General features: G+C 41.4%; 1 protein-coding gene across 1 annotated transcript in view; it reads right to left on the bottom strand.

Moving 5' to 3' along the window:
* Positions 1-19,773, bottom strand: part of KAT2B (lysine acetyltransferase 2B) — a 105,673-nt gene that overhangs the window by 71,765 nt on the left and 14,135 nt on the right. The window contains exon 2 of the mRNA XM_010595595.3: positions 2,472-2,598. Within this exon, the coding sequence (XP_010593897.2) occupies positions 2,472-2,598 (127 nt within the window). The remainder of the gene's footprint in view (positions 1-2,471; positions 2,599-19,773) is intronic.

Below are 19,773 nucleotides of genomic sequence, written 5' to 3'. Positions count from 1 at the left end.
CACTTTTGGGGAATGATCCCTTCCACGTAGTTCTCTGAGGACAAAACTCAGGTTGGGTTCGTGAAGGGCGCTAAGCCAATGAGATCCCCTCCTCTGGGGATTTAAATCCTGAGCCAATACTGCCAGGGACAGAAAGAGTTAGAGCTGAATCATCCAGGGGTAGAGTCCTGGACAAAAGACCCATGAATTCCTACATTCCCAGATCTGGTAGAAACTTTGTTCTCTCCTTGTTTCCAGCTTCTGAGAGCCACTATCCCTGTTAGAAACATTGTTTTCTTATCTAAATTAGACAGAGTCCATATCTGTTGTTTGAAGTGAAAAAGCCCTGATGTTGTTGTGGTTGCTACTACCAACAGCAACAGCTGCTCGTAACAACGGATTGAGCGTTTATGTGTCAGATAACACTCTATATATGCTTTATCTCACGTAATCCTCACAACAAACCTGTGAGGTAGATGCTATTACTAACTCCATTTCAGAGCTGAAAAAACTGAGGTCCAGACAGATTAAGAAAAATGCTCCAAATCACAGCTACTGGTTGTATCCTAGGGCCCCCGGTCTTAGTCTGAACTACTTTGTGAATTGCTTATTTTTGTTAATAATATGCTAAGAAGCCTTCCCATGTTGGAAAATACATGGGTTTTTTTTAGTGATCATACCACATTTTATAACATAGATTTTTAGAATTTAATAAATTATCTCCTACTTCGGCATATTTAGATTGTTTCCAGTTTTTTTGATATTATAAGTACAGCTATAATAAATAATTTGAGGGCACATCATAATTCTTTCACGAGAAAAATTTCTGGGATGGATTTGCCAGGTCAAAGGATACGTACATCTTTTTTTTTTTTTCATTCTTAACTATGTATTGCCAAATAAGGGCATTTGTTTTCAAAGGTTGTTAAGAAATATAAAAGGGAACAAAATTGGCTGTTCATGAAACACTTTCTGCCTACAGGTACTCTCGTGTGTTCACATGCCCAGAATAAAGACAATCTGCTTAGCTTTGAAAGAATACCGTTTTCCAATCTCCATTGATGTAGAATAATAGGATTTCTCAATCAATACCAAATATAGTCAAAACCCAGCGCTTCAGGAGTTCTTGAGCCCAGCTTTTATAGCATATTTCCTGAGGCAACTCTAAAGGGCGATCACTTCTATCAATTGTGGAAAAGGTAAGTTTCAAGCAAAGTCGATCCTTTAACCTTTGGGATCTCCCTTTTGCACCGGTTACTTGAAAAATCAGAGCTTACATTATCTTAGGCACCAGTTAAATCAACACAACGATGTAACTGGTGTGCTTATTCCCTTTATGAGATCTCCTCTGAAAAATTTTCTAGTATTTTCTTTTTCAGGTTACCCCTTTGCCGTAACGTGCCGGAAAGATCACACTATCAACTTTTTTGGTCTTTAGGTATTACGATACTTCCCAGCTGAGTACAAAACAAAAACTTCAGACTGGATCTCACACCATGCTAACCTTGGAGGCTGATGCTACCCCACTGGGTATCAGCAGGAAGCTCGAGAGAAAGATATTGGCAAAAAGAAGTCACCCACTTAAAAATGGTAGATGAAAACAGCCAAGTACCTTAGTGAGAATGCTGTGCCCAGTGCTACATGCCTGCAATGCTGGACAGTCACCTGGACTTATAAATTAAACATCCTTTGGGAGACTGGATAACAGAAGGCAAGAAAGTAAGAACACCATTCCAAGACACTTTTATGGCTGGAATTTCAATATCTATGGACAACTTTTTCCCCACTAATTTTAATCTACTCAAACATGATTTCTTTTTTTTTTTCTTTTTTATGCTCAAACTAGTGTTAGCACACCAAACAACAAATTAGCACAGTCCTGTTGAGTAACTGCTGCAGAGTCCCACTGCCATATTGACAGTGATTATCTTGCAGGGATAGATAAGAAAGCTGAAAGGGAAAAATGCAAGTAAACATTCCCAAAGAAGATGAAGAACGACACTAATTAAAAAAAGGGCCACCAGATAAGGAAGCTAAGGAATATGAAGATAAAATGAAACATGAAACACTTCAGAAGGTTCAGGGGATGGGAAACTAATAATACTTGCAGAAAGAACCAGTTGGTCAAGGTTTTAACCCTGGGGTCAAAGACCCTCAGGCCATCCGCCAGAATAAATCTCGACATGTTACACAATATTCTAACTACTAGCTCAGTTGTCACGTTTCATCCCATTTGGCAATTCCATTTGGCCATCCTCGAGTCCATCCCAGCTCTTGGGGGAGAAGGGGAGGAGATGAACAGAGAAGGCGCAAACAGTGCAAGTTCTGTCTCTCACATGGCGCCCTCCCCAGCAAATTCATGAGACTAGAGAGTCTCTTGTTTTCTGCTTCATATAGAGGTAAACAGCATTCAAGTTGGGTTAACGCACAGAATTCGTTTGGACTTCAGGGCCCGATGAAGTTGTCAGAACTTCCTCGGTTTAGAAACTTACCTAGAGCATGGCTACAACTCCGACAGGATTCCGTTAGACTGACAATTATTTGCTGCAGGTCAGCCCTAGGGGGAGTAGGAGAGGGGTTGGGATTTTTCCAGCCGTTACATTTACAAGACTCCTCGGCCTGGAAAAGGAATAAAGAGAAAGACAAAATTATGTAACAGGCAGCCATGGACTGATTGTTCTACCTGAGAACAACACACACTAGCTATATGATAGCTACCCCCTGCTGACTTCGTAGTTTTGTATAAGTGCACAAGAAACAAGAACAGAACAAGGGCAAGAATGGGGGGGGGTGTTTAATTTGGGCGGTTTTGTTTTTTGTGTTTTGCTTTTCTGCTGGCTGAAATCTCCATGCTGCAGCTCAGAAAGCTGACCCCCACTTTGCTACCATTGACCCAAATTGGTGTCCATGCAGTGGTCAGCTCCATGGGAGTCCACTGGAAAAGCTTTCCAAATTGACAAACCAGACTCCTGAGATCGCAGGAACACAGCCCGGGCCTAAGCCAAGATGGTGCCCTGCAGACTCCAAGGCTCCAGCTGTAGCTCTGCCCAATGGACAAGAAGGGAAACCAGCTGAATTTAAAGAATTAACAATCTCAGGGACAGGGCGGGGGGCGTGCCCATCTGAAGGCACACTTGGAGGCTCCTGCAAGTTCTTTGTGGGCTTCCAGTTTTAATAACAGAGAGGTCCTCATCATGAAGTCTGGGATTTCTCTAGTTTCATGTACTAGAACATTGTTTTATTTGAGTAACACTTGATGGGAAAACTTCCTTAACTTTTTCCACATACTATTCACACTTTCCTGCCTCTTTAGAGACCAGTGAACTAAAATGCCTTTTGTGGTGACTTGGGTTATGAAGTGGAGGATAAGCATGGAGAGATAGCAATTATTATACAAAGCTACCGTTTAGTCTAAGATGGACTAGAAAGAAAGGCCTGACGATCTACTTCCAAAAATCAGTAAATGAAAACTCTATGGACCATAATGATGCAATTTGCAACCAATCCTGGGGATGGTACTGGACCGGGCAGCATTTTGTTTCACTGTGCACGCGGTTGCCATGAGTCAAGGACCAGCTCAACAGCAGCTAACAATAACAAAAACAACCCAGCCCCATAGTGTCCTTTCAAGAGGTGTGAAGACTAGTGTGCTTGTGCAGAATGGCCCTAGCCAGTGAAAATTCTTCTGCCCCATCTCTGCTATCCTTTACCGCTCCATCACTCTTGCTATTTATTTCTTCAGATCTGCTATGAGTGGAAAACCAAAAATTAAATAGAATAACATGTACCCTAGGTTGATTCATTCTGGGTGAGGGCCTGGGGGGTGGTTCTTCTACCTATGCTATCCAGTATGGTAGACAGTAGCCACATTGCTACTGTGTACTTGAAGTGTGACTATCTCCACTTAAAATGTGCTGTAGATGTAAAATACCAGCACCAGGTTTAATTATATTTCTACTGGACAGCACTGGTCTATAAAACAAAATCCACAGATTTTTGCGCTTGGGCTCTGTGTTAGAGCCTTTGTCACACCCCAGAGGTTTCTTCCTCCCTTTTCTGAATTTTTTTTTTCCTTTCTTTCTTCCCCTGTGCACCAGATGACTGAAGTTAGTATAAGTCTGACTTGCAGAAAATTACAGTGTGGCTGCTGCCTTGGCCTCATATATAAGGTTCTCCAAGAAAAGGGCAGTTTCTGAGGTGTGTGTATGTATTAAAAAAAAAAAAAAAAATTTCCATCAAGTTGATTCTGACTCATAGTCACCCTACAGGGCAGAGCAGAACTGCCCCGTACGGTTTCCAAGGAGCACCTGGTGGATTCAAACTGCTGACCTTTTAGTTAGCAGTCGTAGTTCTTAACCACTATGCTACCAGGGTTTCCAAAACCATTGCTGTCGAGTCAATTCCAACTCATAGTGAAAGTGACCTTATACGACAAAGTAGAACTGCCCCCATAGAGTTTCAAAGGCGCACCTGGTGGATTTGAACTGGCAACCTTTTCGTTAGCAACCATAGCCCTTAACCACTACACCACCAGGGCTTCCATTTGTGTATGCACAGGAGGGTAAGAAAAGAAAGAATAAATAATTGCCCAGGTTAGAGAGGTCAAGGTAGAAGAAAAATCTGCTTTCAAAGATGAGTTTTTTTCAGTGGGTCCCATGAACCTAGCACACCCCAATCTGACTGCTTCTCACACGCCCTGGTTGCAAAGGGGATGGAGAAGGCAGGGATGGGAGAAGGACATTACAACAGCAAGTCCAATACCAACAACTCCCAGTGAGTAGCTCAAGTGACCCTTGTTTGGCCAGGCATCAGGCAGGACCCAAAGATAACCCCGCTGCTCTGTTAACAGGCTGAACTCGGTCTTTAAGCTCTCTGCAATGAGCCACACACTTATTGGGAAGATCTCAAAGGCCACATTCTCCAGGTGGACTCCCATCAGAACTTGAACCCAACAAACCATTCCTACGATCTTCGTAGGGATGGAGGAAACCACCCCGATTATGGACCACTCCTCACCTAGTAAGGGAATAGCTACTTCCAGGGATTCCTTTGCCTTTTCTGAGCAGTTAGTCTGGTGTAGCTGCCCATTTCTAAAGGGTCTTTGTTTAGAGAAAGAAAAATGATGACATAACAAGTCCCAACAAGCCAATTAAGTATGACAGACCTAACCTAGATGGAAAAAACAGCAATAACGAAAAACCTTTGAGTTTGAAGAGCTGTGTCTCAAACCAAAGAACTACTATGCATATTGATTCTTTCACTCAACAAATATTTATTGAAGGCCTACTTTATGCCACAATTTTTTGCTAGGTATGTGAGGGAACAAAGATCTCTGCCCTTATGGAACTTACACTGGGGTGGGAGTGGAAGGGGCAGATGACAGAAATTCAAAAAATAAATTATATGGTATGTTAGAAAGTAATCCAAACCCAAAATCCATTGCCACAGAGTCAGTTCCAAATCGTAGTGACCCTACAGGGCAGAGAACTGCCCCATAGGGTTTCCAAGGAGCGGCTGGTGGATTCAAACTGCTGACCTTTTGGTTAATAACCAGGGTCTTAACCACTGTGCAACCAGGGCTCCTAGAAGGTGATTAAAAACCCAAACCAACTCGTTGCCATCGAGTTGATTTTGACTCACAGCAACCCTACAGGACAGAGTAGAACTGCCCCATAGAGTTTCCAAGGAACGCCTGGTGGATTCAAACTGCAAACTTCTGGTTAGCAGCCGTAGCACTTAACCACTACACCACCAGGGTTTCCTGGAAAGTGACAGTGCTATGGAAAAAAAGATAAAGAGACAGATAAAAGGGAGATAGGGGAAAGGTGGAACAGAATGTCAATTTTAACTAGGTCTTGTTGAGAAGGTGACATTACAGCAAAGACTTGAAGGTGAGAGAGCTGGCTACACAGATATCTGGTGGAAGGGTGCTCCAGGCAGAGGGAACAGCCAGTGCAAAGGCAGGAGGGTGCTTGGGTTATTTGACAAAGAACCAAGGCCAGAATGGCTAGAGCAGAGTAAGCAAAGAAAAGGTTTATAAATGAGGTAAACTGAGGGTGGGAGGGAGCCTATAAGGCCTCAGAGACAACTGTAAGGATTTTAGCTTCACTTCTTGATCTATTCTCTCTTCTCAAACAGGATCCTCAGGGCTAAAAAGGGGTGAGAAGAGATCAAACAACAGGAAGCAGGATGTCTCCAAACTCATCTTTCTCTCGTCCTCTTCCTTTAATCATTAGTGTAAAGCATTCCCACTTTCTTTTTTTCTTTAACAGTAATCACTGAGGGCTAAAAAAAAAAAAAAAAAAAAAATCCGTCTGTTTTCCTTTCCGTCACTATTTACATGGGCAAATCATCCTCTTTCCTTTTTCTTTTCTCTTTTCTTCCAGGATCAACTATGCATCCTCTTACACGGGAAAGCACAGGGACGGCTAATAAACCATAGGACTTTGAAATATCTCTGACATCTGGATGGGCAAGAATACCTGAGGCAGTGATATGTCTCCAGTAACTTTTTATGGAACAAGTGCTCTAACCAAGGCCTGCCAAGACAGCACAGGATTCTCCTTAATTACCATAAAGCTGTCACGTTGTCTAGTCAAGGGTTCATTACTTATTAAGGCTCAAGATTTACTTTAGGGCTAGAAGTCATGTGGGTAATGACTGAAGTTCAAAATTCCAAGGAAATCATGTCACTTGGGAGTCTCTCCCTCATTCGCCTAGGTAACCACGTCAGCTTTTGACAAGCACGATGCGTTTTGCATCTAGGCACATTAGCAACCACAGCCTAAGTCTCTGTTCTTGGCAGGCTGTCCGTGGGTAAGGAATAAGCTGGCAGAAACTCTGCGTGGGCCAGAATAAAACCACCCAGAGCCACCCTTTGTAACTCCAAACTCTCAGAGACGGTGACCTAGTTAAGCATGAAGTTCCTTTAAAACAAGGAAGCTTGAGACGCCAACTTGCTCTGAACCAATCCCAAAGAAAAATTACTGACCTGCACACTTGACCTGGGCAGGGAGAGTTGTCAACCTTAACAAAACACCATTTTTTGCTCTCCAAGGTATGAGTTCACAGGAGAGAAATCTTACCATATCTGGGCTCCGGGTTGATGTTCACAGGACCAAACCACTGCTTTTCACAGAGGACAAAGTTTGAACTGGATTATCTCCGATGACAATGCTAACTGGGAGTAGGGCCTTGCTCTGCATTTGGAGGGTTGGTGGAAAGAACAAAGGGAGAGCAAGAAGGGTAGACAGAACTGGACTTTTCCTATTCTCTCACTGCACCATCTACCTACTTATTCTTCTATCACCATCTGAGCACTTCCTACATGCCAATCACAGCGCCGGGTACTGAGGACCCAGAAATCTCTGCAGAAGTAAAAACTTCTCCCAGTGGGTCTCAGGCTTGGAGGCACATTGGATTTACCGTGGAGCTTTCAAAAGTCGATGCCCAGCCCCCAACCCCAGACCAATTAAATTAGGATCTCTGGGACAAGTGCAAGGCAACTTTTTTTTTTTTTCCTTAACTGATGATTCCAAAGTGTAGCCAAGTTCTAGCATCTCTGACCTAAAAGAAGGGGAACTAGTAACGGAGCCATTCAAAAAACTATGGGCACCTGATGACATGTATTTGAAAAGAAGTGAGATTTTAGTTTTCTTATGATGTGGCTGCTTTCTCAGAAAGAAAAAAAAAAAAATCATGGTACTTACTAAATAAATAAAAATATTTTTTTCTTTTTGCAAAATAAAAAATGTGCTAACAGGGATATGCCAAGGAAACCAATTCAGAGGAGGGTCCCCTCAACTGGGATGAGAACAGGCGAACCACAGTTCATTTCAGGAGGCAGAGAGCCACACTCTTGTCACCGTCTCATGTATAGTTAAATACGCTGGTGCTTGCTTTCCCTAGATCTTATGCAGCACAAGACCAGGGATTCCCACCTGAAGCAAAGAGACCAGACCATTAAAAAAAAAAATCACTGCTGTGGAGTTGATTCTGACTCATGGCGATCCCACGTGTTTCAGAGAAGAACTGCGCTTCATAGGGTTTTCGATGGCTGTAACCTGTCCCTAAGGAGCCCTGGTGGCATGATGGCTAAAGCACTCAGCTGCTAACTGAACGGTCGGCAGTGTGAACGGACCAGCCACTCCACGGAGAAAAGATGTGGCAGTCTCCTTCCGCAAAGATTAAACCAAACCCGTTGCCATCAGGTCAATTCTGACTCATAGTGACCAGAAATCCCACAGAGCAGTTCTACTCTGTCCTACAGGGTCCCTATGAGTCAGAAGTGACTCAAAGGCAAGGAGTTTCGGTTTAATCTGTCCCTGGCTGGTGCAAACAGTTCAGTGATGGACTACTAACCAAAAGGCTGTTGGTTTGAGCCCACCCACAGGTGCCTTGGAAGATAAGCCTAGCAATCTACTCCTGAAAGGTCACAACCTTGAAAATCCTGTGGAGCACAGTTCTACTCTGCACGTACGGGGTCGCCATGAGTAGAATCAACTTGACTGCAACTAACAACAACAATCTTATAGAAGTAGATCACCAGGTCTTTCTTCTGCGGCTCTGCGGAGTAGATTTGAACCCCAAACCTTTCAGTTGGCACAAACCATTTGCCCCGCCTAGAGACCTAAACAAAGTGACAGGGTAGGGGCAAAGAGGGAAGATTAACTCCTCTGTGTCAAAATCCTCTAAGACTTTTATGAGGGGGAGAGAAAAACATATGTGGTTTAAAATTCTAAAATTATCACTATAAGCAAACACATTATAAATAAAATCACCGTTGCTTTTCTGAAGCCACGGTATTTATCTTAAAAGTTCAAGGGAAATGAAAAACAAAAGGTTAAAAACCACTGGCCTAAAATAGATATTTTGAGACTGAACCAAATATGTGATGTATACTTGTTCTTCCTGAAACTCTGCTAGGAAATAGATTCCTGGAAATTTTCCCAGATTACCTTGTGGAAAGAGAACAGATCTTCCTACAGCATTAGCCTAAGAACTAGAATGGTCTTTCAGGATATACCACCTTCCTCAGACTGGAGGAGCAAAGAGGCCAAGGACAGAGAAAAGGGACCAGAACATAAGGGATATAAGAAATTAGAAGCTATCCTGTCACAAGAGAGGCTGCCAAGAGTCTCCTGGGGAATGGGTCCTTTCTGAGGACCCTGGAAGGGCTCTTTCCCTTCCTTAGCTGTCCACCAAGACTCTGCCCTCAACTAACCCACAGCAGCAACAGAGAAATGAAGTCATGGTCAGCAAAATGTTTCATCTTACAGTGTTATAGGTCACAGTTGGTGGAGAGGCCACAAGTGACAGTATTACTGCTTGTGGTCAAAGAGGGTGGGCCTTAGAGTTAGATAACTATGATTTCAAATCAACTCCAACACTTACTAGCTGTGTGAACCCTGGGCAAGTCACTTAACTAAGTTTCAGTTTTCCAATCTATAAAACTGACATAAAAGTACCTCTCCCACAACACTGTTGGGAGCACTAATAATTAATGTGTGTAGAGGTTGAATAAATGGAAATAATAATGATGATGATGATGGCTTGGATAATGATAACGTGCTAGGACTGCACTGTTAGGTGAAGGTTGAGCTGAGGACAGACAGCTTTACAAATTATGGTGAACTATGGAAGTCAAATGGAGCCCTGGTAGTACTGTGGTTAAGAACTTGGCTGCTAACCAAAAGCTTGGCAGTTCGAACCCACCAACCACTCTATGGGTGAAAGATGTAGCAGTCCGCTTCTATGAAGATTGAGGCAGTTCGACTCAACGGCAATGGGTAATGGGTAAATAGAAGTCAATACTTTAAAACAGTGACTTGAAGAGGATGCAACTCTGAAAGTAGCTTGAGGATACTACTGGCCCAATTTCACCATGAAATATGCCACAGCTCTTTTTGAACAAATGATTGGACAGCTTACAAATTAAGGGCTACGCTCCTCTCTAAATAAATAGGCTCCATCCCCAATGGCAATGAAGTTACTCAAAAGGTCCAGAGTGACCTTGGTAGAGATGTTTATAACAAGGTAGAAGTAATGAGAACCAGATTGGCAGGTTAGATATATGCAGTCACCCAATGAGAATATTATATATCAAAATCTATTGTATGTGGCCAAGGCAATACTTCAGGTAAAATGTATACCCTTAAGTGCTTTTATAAGAGAAACAGAAAGATTGAAAACAAATGAGCTAAACTCAACAATCTAGAAAAAAAGCAACAAAATACACTCAAGGAAAACAGACAAAAGGAATTAATGTAAAAAAATTAATGAAATAGATAACAAAAAAAATCATATACATAATCAGTATAACCAATCATTGGTTCTTTGAAAAGACCATTAAACTAAGCAAATTATTTTTAATTTGCCTTTTTAAAAATCTATTTTGGGGGGGAAATCACATGCAAAAAAAAAAAAGAACAAGACTGAGGAACACACGTAACTTCAGATTTATTTTATAATTATAAATGAGTATTCTGTAGAACTGCATACCAATAAATTTGACAAGTTAGACGAAATGGTGATTTCCAAGGAAAATACATATTACCAAAACTGACTTAGGATGTGGTAGAGTTTTCTAGAAGCCCTAAAGAAAATGAAAACACAGCCAAAGGTCTCCTAAAACAGCCCCAAGTCCAGAGAGTTTTATAAGGAAAGTTCTACTTAACTGTCAAAGACTGAATCCAGAAGCTTTATAGGAAAGTTCTAATTAACTTCCAAGGACTGAATCAATGCTGTCCTATATTACAGAAATATCTTGGAAGTTACAAATAAGATCCACATATAAACATTTAAATTTTCTAAAAGCTACATTTTAAAAAGTAGAAACAGGCGTTAATTAATGTAAACATATTTATTTAATATAATGTATCCTAAATATTATTTTGAAAAGTAATCATTATAGGCCCGTTGCAGTCAAGTCGATTCTGACTCATAGTGACCCTACGGGACAGAGCAGAACTGCCCCATAGTTTCCAAGGAGCACCTGATGGATTCGAACTGCCAATCTTTTGGTTAGCAGCAGTAGCTCTTTAACCACTGTACCACACTACCATATGGACAATGGGAGGCCAGAGGATTCCTCTGTTTTGTAAATTGTTTCAGAGTGTAGGAAAAAAATAAAAAGCTCAAATATCACTCTGTGAATCTAGAATAACCCTGACACGGAACACAGACAGCAAAATAAAAACACCAAACAAAGTCACTAGTCCAATCTCACTTAAAAAACAAACACACAAAAAAATTCAAATAAAATATAATCAAATCGAGTTGTACGTAATTAAAATCATGCATTTACTAGTACATGATGACTAAGTAAAGTTTATTACAAGAATGAAAAGAGAGATCAACGTTGAAAAACTAAGTATATTAACAAATTACGGAAGGAAAAAATAAGTACAATTGATGACCAGAATATATTTTCATTAAATTTGACATCAACTCTGATTTAGAAAATATAGCAAGCATGGTATAGAAGGAAATTATCTTTTTGAAAACAAGCATCATTCCAACAGAGAAACCGAAAATCATTCCCATTCAAGTTAGCCAAACAAGGACACCCCCTATACGTCCGTTGTTCAACACTGTATGGAATGTACACAAAAAGTATAAAGACTGATAGACAGTTCTCAGAGATCATCGGAACTAAAAAAGAAATGAGTAGGTCAGCTGGACATAAGACAAACATATAGAACTCAGCAGGCTTTTTCTACATCAGCAATAACCACTTAGAAAATGTAGTAGTGGAAAAAAATTTTTTTAATCCTAACAACAACAGTCATACAGTAGTTAGGAATAAACCTATCAAGGAGTTGAGTAGGACCTATATACAGAAGACTCTTAACTTTCTACTAAAGATTGACTAGTCATTGTTCTTGATGGGAAGACACAACATCGTCTCTTCTCAAATTAATGTATAAAGTTTGCATCTCAGTTGGATTTATACTTGTAACTATTATATATCAAAGTATTAATATCCAGAACATATAAAGACTTCTTTTAAAAAATAAGAATAAGCCACAACCCAACAGGAAAAAAAAAAAAAAAAAGCAAATGCCAAGCAATTCAAAGAAAAATGAAGACTAATGGAAAGTAAACCTACACAAAATGGCGAAAGTGACTACCAATGGTGACATGAAAAAGCAAAAACTCTGTGAGATGTTTCCTCATACTACCAGACTAGCAAAAAATAAAAAGTTGGCACTAATAATATCTAAAGTTGACCAGGATGTAAGAAAACAGCCTCCCTCCTCTACCATGTGTGGGAGTAAACATTGGTATAGCTTTTCAGAACCAAACTAGACTGTTCATACCCTTGGCCCAGAAATTCCTCTACTAGGACTTGTTTTTGAAAGATCTTTATGTGCTCAATGATATTTGTATACCATTGTTTATTACAGCAAAAGAAGAAAGCGTAAGTCACTTAAAAGTTGGTCAATATGGAAGAATTTAATAAATAACCTAGCTGCTGTAGCTTCGTACCACAGGCTATTACGTTACCTTTATCAAGAATAAGGTTATGTGTACTGATGTGGAACATCGCCAAGCATACTGTAAAATAATGCATAGCATGATCCCATGCAAGTTTTTAAAAAATAAATCAATAAGTAATTTCAATGTGCCTGTCTGTGGACACATAAAGGAACTAGATGGGTACATACTCACAGCAGCGAGTGGAGGAGAGAGGACATTCCCATTACACTTTAACTATATTCTTCTCTATTGTATTCATATTCATCGGTTGCTTGCTAGTTTTTTTTTTTTAAACACCGATTCATCTGGAGGGAAAGGTAATGCCAGGAAAATGCCAAGGAAAAGAATAGATAGTATCAATCAGTGGAGATGGAGAGAGGAGGGAAACCACATACTTATCACATACCACATTTAGGAGTTTAAGAACACAAAATGTTTCTCCCTGTAGGGCTGCTTAAAAACCCTCCTTCTCTAGGCAGGAGGGGACGGGAAGGCTGGTAATAGGGAACCCAAGGTCGAGAAGAGAAAGTTTTGATATGTCATGGGGTTGTTAACCAATGTCATAAAACAGTATGTGTACTAACTGCTTAATGAGAAGCTAGTTTGTTCTGTAAACCTTCATCTAAAGCACAGTTAAAAAAAAAAGAAGAAGAAAGAAAGAAAAAACCTCCTTCTCTCACTGAGGTCCAAGCCAACAAGTAACTAGCTCGCAATTCTTGAAGAAGACGATGAAGATTTTTAGATACAGAGCTTATTTTTGTTATTTAAACAGACTTAGTGCCATCAGCCCAGAAAGAAAAGTTTATTTCTCTTCTTGCCTTAACATAGAGGAGCCCTGGTGACACAGTGCTGAAAGCGCTCAGCTGCTAACCAAAAGGCCAGCGGTTGGAACCCACCAGCCGCTCCGTGGGAGAAAGATTTGGCAGTCTGCTTCCCTAAAGATTTACAGCCTTGAAAACACTATGGGGTAGCTCTACTCTGTCCTATAGGATCTCTACAGGTCAGAATTGACTGAACAGCAGTGGGTTTGGTTTGGTCTTGATTTAACACATCAAAGAATGATGGCCATGTTTACTGAGAGTTGACAAATGGGCCACAAATTTCATGGCAGGAAGATTTGTAACAATAAAGTGTTACACTCCTGCCACTCAATAAAAAATGTTATTTCCCAGCTATTAACCACACTTTAAGTGACTTATGATAGAAGTGCCTGGTGAATTTTACCAATAAACACCACAGCTTTAAAATGCAACTGAATAAAGGATGGTTCTTTAAAAACTAATTTTGCTTCCTCCATTGAATCTTGGGATCCCAGTAGCCTTTCTAAAGTAGATCTTTCATTTCTTTTGCTCAGAATGACTGAGACATTTTCCAAATAAATAGCAAATTCCCTGAAAACAGAGAGGTAAGGAAGAGAGAGGAGAGAGGAAGAAAACATGGGGCAAAACACTAAGAATTACATAAGCTCTGTCAGCCACACAGCACTCCAACTATGTATGCAATATGGCAGCCATTAGCCACATCTCAATTTGGACTTGCTTCATTTCAAGGCTCAGTAGCCACATGTACAAAAATATGGACAATATCTCATTAAGAATTTTTTATATTAATTACATAGTGCAATAATTTTTTTATAAATTGGATTAAATAAAACATTAAGATTTCATTTCACCTGAGGTTTTTACACTTCTTTTTTTTTTAATGTGGCTACTACCCCATTGCCATCGAGTTGATTCCGACTCATAGCAACTCTACAGGACAGAGTAAAACCGCCCTACAGAGTTTCCAAGGAGCAGCTGGTGGATTTGAACTGCCGACCGTTTGGTTAGCAGCCATAGCTCTTAACCACTGCGCCACCAGGGCTCCAACCGGGCTACTAGAAAATTTTAAATTACACATGTGGCTCACATTATATTTCTATCGGACATCAATATACTAGTATTTAAAGGCAGTCCATCCCCAAAACCTAAATCTTTACTATGGACCCTGGGCATAGGATATTCTCACTATTCCCTAAATGGTTCTAAGTTGTTAAAGTTATATGCCCCATTGAGATATCTGGGAGTCTCTTGAGTTTTGCTCATTTGCTTCAGCATTTTTTGGGGGATGGGGGAGGGTTGGAGAGGTAGGACGTGAAAAGTACTCCCTAACATGTACATGCTCCATGGGATATTTGGAAACCTCAGTGCACACAACTGTTATTATGTACTGGACTTACTGCCAGATTTGCTAAAAAGGACATACTAAGTCCTTTAAAAAACACACTTAATGCCATTATCTTTGACTGCCACAACAAACATTTTCTGCCAAGTGTTCCGAGTTGCTGCTACCCATGCCCTCCCTCCCTGGCCTTCATCTCCCCCTTCCAGGTGTTCAGGCCTCGCCAATGTTCTTTGAGATAAGAGCTGTCCCTTCAAAACACCTTTCCAATGTCTCTCCTTAATTAGGCAAGACAGCTGCTATCACAGGGAACTCCCAAAGGGGCTGGCCTTGCAGCTTTGACAAAGTACCGGCTGAAGGACAACCTTTTAGGGAACTGCGCTGCCAAGCTAATTATTGCAGCAGCTAGCAACCCGGGCACAAGGAAGGGAAGGCTGCCCAGATTATTTCGTCTCCCCCAAGAGCAAGTCTCTGCAGAAGGGGCAGGACCAAAAAGGAAGAAAAGGCCACCGCACTGCTTTTGACAGGTCTAGGATAAAATGTCTTTGCCCCAGTAACAATCAGGTTTAGAGGTCAAGAGAATGAAATAGACTTTGTCACAATATGCAGAAGCCAAGGTGGGTGATGAGAAAGAAGCTAAACTGGATAAACAAGGGGTCACGACCCAGATGACAGTTCACTCTGTGTCGAGGAGTGCCATGGGTGTGAAGATATTTGGGTGACGTCCAGAGGAATAGGGGAAAGACAGCCAAGCTGTCCAGCAGGATTCTATCATGCTTAAAACACTAGGAAGTCAATATTTGCTGGAAAATTTAAATCAGTGACAGGGATGACCCACAACAACACACTGAAGGGATATTTATGGAGCAAAACTATGAACCCAAAATTTACTAAACACCTAAGCCCAGTAGAAGGGTGCTTTTTATACTTGTTCTTGTCTTACGCTGTATAAGGTATTTATTACTCCCACTAAACAGAAGAGAAAGCTGACACTCTGAGAGGTTAAAAGACTTGTGTGAGGTTACTCATTCTACCCAAGGGAAACCACAGAGTTGTGTTCTGGCAGATAATTGGTCCTGTGGTTGGGTGGAGGGAGGTCCTCACGCTAATTATGTACTGCCTCCCTGCTCCAGGTTGGACAAAGGCCAGTAAACTAGTTGCTGTCCAGTTGATTTCAACTCATGGCAACACCATGTGTGTCAGCAAAGAACTGTAACCCTTAGGGTTTTCAATGGCTGTGAACTTTCCCAAGTAGATGGCAGGCCTTTCTTCTGAAGTGCCTCTGGGTAGACCTGAACTACCAACCTTTTGATTAGCAGCTAAGTTTGTTAACCATTTGCACCACCCAGGGACTCAGGACCAAGGCAGAATGTGTAAAAGTCAAGGACCAAAACCACAATGAGATACCACTTTATATCCACTAGAAAGGCTATAATCAAAATGGCCCAAACCAACTGCCTTTGAGTTGTTCAGTCAATTCAGACTCATAGTGACTCTACAGGACAAAGCAGAACTGCCCCCATAGGGTTTCCAAGGCTGTAAATCTTTACCGAAGCAGATTGCCACATCTTTTTCCCATGGGGCAGCTGGTGGGTTCAAAACTCTGACCTTTTTGTTAGCAGCCAAGCACTTTAACCACTTTGCCAATAGGGCTCCAACCAAAAGGGTAGGCAATAAGAACTGTTGGCAAGGATGTGGCGAAATGGGGATCCTCATGCATTGCTAGTGGGGATGGAAGATAGTCAGCCACTATGGAAAACAGTTTGACAGTGTCTTAAAGAACCAAGCATGAATATACCCCATATTCCAGCAAATCCATTTCTAGGTATCTAATCAAAAGACATAAAAACATCCACACAAAGACTTGCACAGAAATGTTCATAGCAGAATCATTTATAGTATCCAACAAGTGGAAAACATCCAAATGTCCATCAACTGGTATACATAAATAATACAAAAACAGTAGTATACCCATACAAGCAAATATTATTCACTAGTTTAAAAAAGAATGAAATATTGACATATGCTTCAATATGGATGAATCTCAGAATGACTAGGCTAAGTCCAAAAGACTACATATTGTATGAGTCCATTAACATGAATGCCCAGCAAAGGAAAATCTCTAGAGACAAAAAACAGATAAGTGGTTGCCTGGCATGGGGCGGGGGGAGGGGGGAAATGAGGACTGACTGAGCACGAGGTTTCCTTTCGGGTGATGGAAATGTTTAAAGCTGGACTGTGATATGAACTGTACAAGTCAGTCATTTTCCTAAAAATCACTGAATTGTACACCAAACCAGGGAAGTTTATGGTATGTAAATTATACCTCAATAAGGTTTTTGTTTTTAAAAGGCAAGAACCACTGGTAATTACCAATCCAAAGATGGGTCTCCACAAAGCTTCCTCAAAGTGCATCCCAAAATTGAATCCTATTTTCTCCTCACCTATTAAAGAAACTGAACAAAGCTACATTTGCAACAACAGCAACAACAAAAAGATCATCCTCTGGGGGTCTTCATCCTCCATCTTTGTCCAAAACCCAGCCCTTTTCTGATCTAAAAGCAAAAGAAGTTAGTGTCTAGCTGGCTGGGCCTGTGCTGCAAAAGAGTAATAGCAAGTGACAGGAATAAACGAGTCATTAAGTAGGCTGCCCTGTTTTTAAAATTACTGAAGAATTTGAAACAATTAAACTTGCTAAGAATAAAAACTGGTGTTGCTGGTGTCCATTTGGTCTCTCCCTCACTAAGTGCCTTTGACTTGCGGACGTCCAACTTTCTGGCATTTTCACGAATTCTTTTCAGCCAATTTGAACTTTAAAGTGAATTTAGGTACAGTGAATCTAGTTCCCCTCCTTGAAGCACAGGATAAAATGTAAGATGCCGCCTCAGGGGGGTGGGGCAAGGGAGACTAAACACTTCTGGAAATGGCTGAAAGAGAATAAGGAGGTAGAGTAAGGGTGGGGGAGCACTAGAGTGAGAGATTTTCGATTTTTGTTTGCTTTCATTCTGAACTGTTTGAATTTTTCTCTAAGTTGTGCACATGTATCACTTTTGTAAATCTGTAAATCCTATTAAAAACAACCACCACAACACCTGGAAGCCATAGTCACACCTGGAGTGGCTGCTAATTTAGTTGTGATCCCAACCACAGTTTTCATCTTTGGAAGTCAGTGTTGGTGAATAACGCAGGTGTAATCTGGAGCAGGGCTTCTCAAACTTTAACCTGCCCAAGAATCACCTGGGGGATCTTGTTAAAAGGCGGATTCAGTAGGTCTGGGGTGGGACCTACGATTCTGAATTTCTAACAAGCTCCTAGGTGATGATGCTGCTGGCCCGGGGAACCACACTGAGTAGCAAAGATCTTGAAGAACAACAAGAGCTGATCTGGAGAATGCTGTATCAATGCCCCTGTCTCCTCTCTGGATTAACTTTACCTTTCCAGATACAGATTAAATTTAAATAGCTAAACAATCCTTCCTGGCACATAAAACTCTTTTCTTTCTCCATTCTGTAACAATTTATCCAGTTCAAACAGTTGTACATGGGAGGCCGGCAGATACCACAAAGCTAGGATTTGGAAGTGGGATGTTAAAAATCTGGGAACTTTTGACACAAGTGAAAAACCAAAAAAAACCAAACCCATTGCCATTGAGTCAATTCCGAGCCATAGCGACCCCACGTGACCACGAGTGAAAGTGAAATGAAAACAGCGCACATGGCATGAGTAGGGGGGTTCTTCCCTTGGAGGAGTTGCCTAGAATTGAGAGTGGAAACAGAACAAAAAGAGGAGAAAAGATAACACGTGAAGTAATTCAGTAGCAGCAGGGTCTCTGAAGACCTTAATTAAGAGTGCCATTTTGCTCTGCAAAGCCACCAAAAACCCAAACTCATTGCCATGAAATCTATTCCAACTCACAGAGACCCTATAGGACAGAGCAGAACTGACCCCGAGCCACTGGGAAACAAACGCTGAAGAGAGTGGTCAAGGATACAGAAGGAGAATGGAAATCTTGTCAAGAGGAAAATGGCCCAGAGCAAAATAACCCATGTTTAAACACCCATTCAAATGCTTCTCTTCCATACTCTCCATGAGTACTCCAACATCAAATCAGACGAGATCCTAGGATGTCAGCCAATCTTCATGACATCCCAGACTGAAAGACGTCCTTGTGCCTGAATAAATTGAATGTCTGGATTAGTCCAGAGGCCCAGGACCATTAGGCAGTATCTCAGAAGGCCCCTTAATGGCCCCAGTTGCTACCAAATGGCTGGAGAGGAAAATAAACAACAACGACAAAAGAACTCATTGCCTTTGAATCAATTCCTACTCATGGCAATCCCATGTGTAGAGGAGAACTGCTCCATTGAGTTTTCTTGGCTATAGTTTTTACAGAAGCAGTTTGCCAGGCCTTTCTCCCACAGAGCCACTGAGTGGGTTCGAACCACCAACCTTTAAGTTAGCAGCCATTCGTGAAGACTGCGTCACCCAGGAGCCTTACCCAAACAAACGTTTCAAGAGGCCCTGAATGACACCAGAGCCAAGAAACTGATGTCCCAGAACCCTAAATACAAGAAATGCCTGGAATCTTTTTAAATGTAATACTCCCTTGCTTACACACACACAGACATACAATCTTAGGCTCTACCTATGAAGATGCCAAGGCAGACAGCTCAGGACTTACTACAGCGGAGAAATTTGTCAAATTGCTTGGCTGGCATTGAGCAACCCAGGCAACCAGCTGACAGAATTTTTCATTCCTCAGCCTGTAGTTCTGGCACCAAATCAATGGTGATGAGCAAAATAAATAATGCCTTATATTTTGCTTCCTCAGACAGCTCACGTTCTCATGGTATCAGTCATTATCTGGGTTAATGACTCTCAAGTCCACATAACCAGCCCAACCTGCAAAACGGAACTTCAGCCTACATTCCCAACTGCCTACACCTGGCATGTCTGTCCAGGATGTTTTATACAAGGCTTGGCATCAACTCCAGCCAACTGCTATCACATCAGTTGGCATCACCCTTCTCTGAACCCCTGAGGCTCAATACCATCTGCATTTAATGCCCTCGCTCCAGGCCCACCTGATTCCTCTTTCAAGGTCTCTCTCTGGTTTACACCTTCTCTATTTCTACTGCCAGCGCTTTAGTTCAG

The sequence above is a fragment of the Loxodonta africana genome, chromosome 27, assembly GCF_030014295.1.
Source record: "Loxodonta africana isolate mLoxAfr1 chromosome 27, mLoxAfr1.hap2, whole genome shotgun sequence".
Taxonomy (NCBI): domain Eukaryota; kingdom Metazoa; phylum Chordata; class Mammalia; order Proboscidea; family Elephantidae; genus Loxodonta; species Loxodonta africana.
The sequence above is the reverse complement of the archived record's forward strand: the minus strand, read 5'-3'. Positions and strand labels throughout refer to the sequence as shown.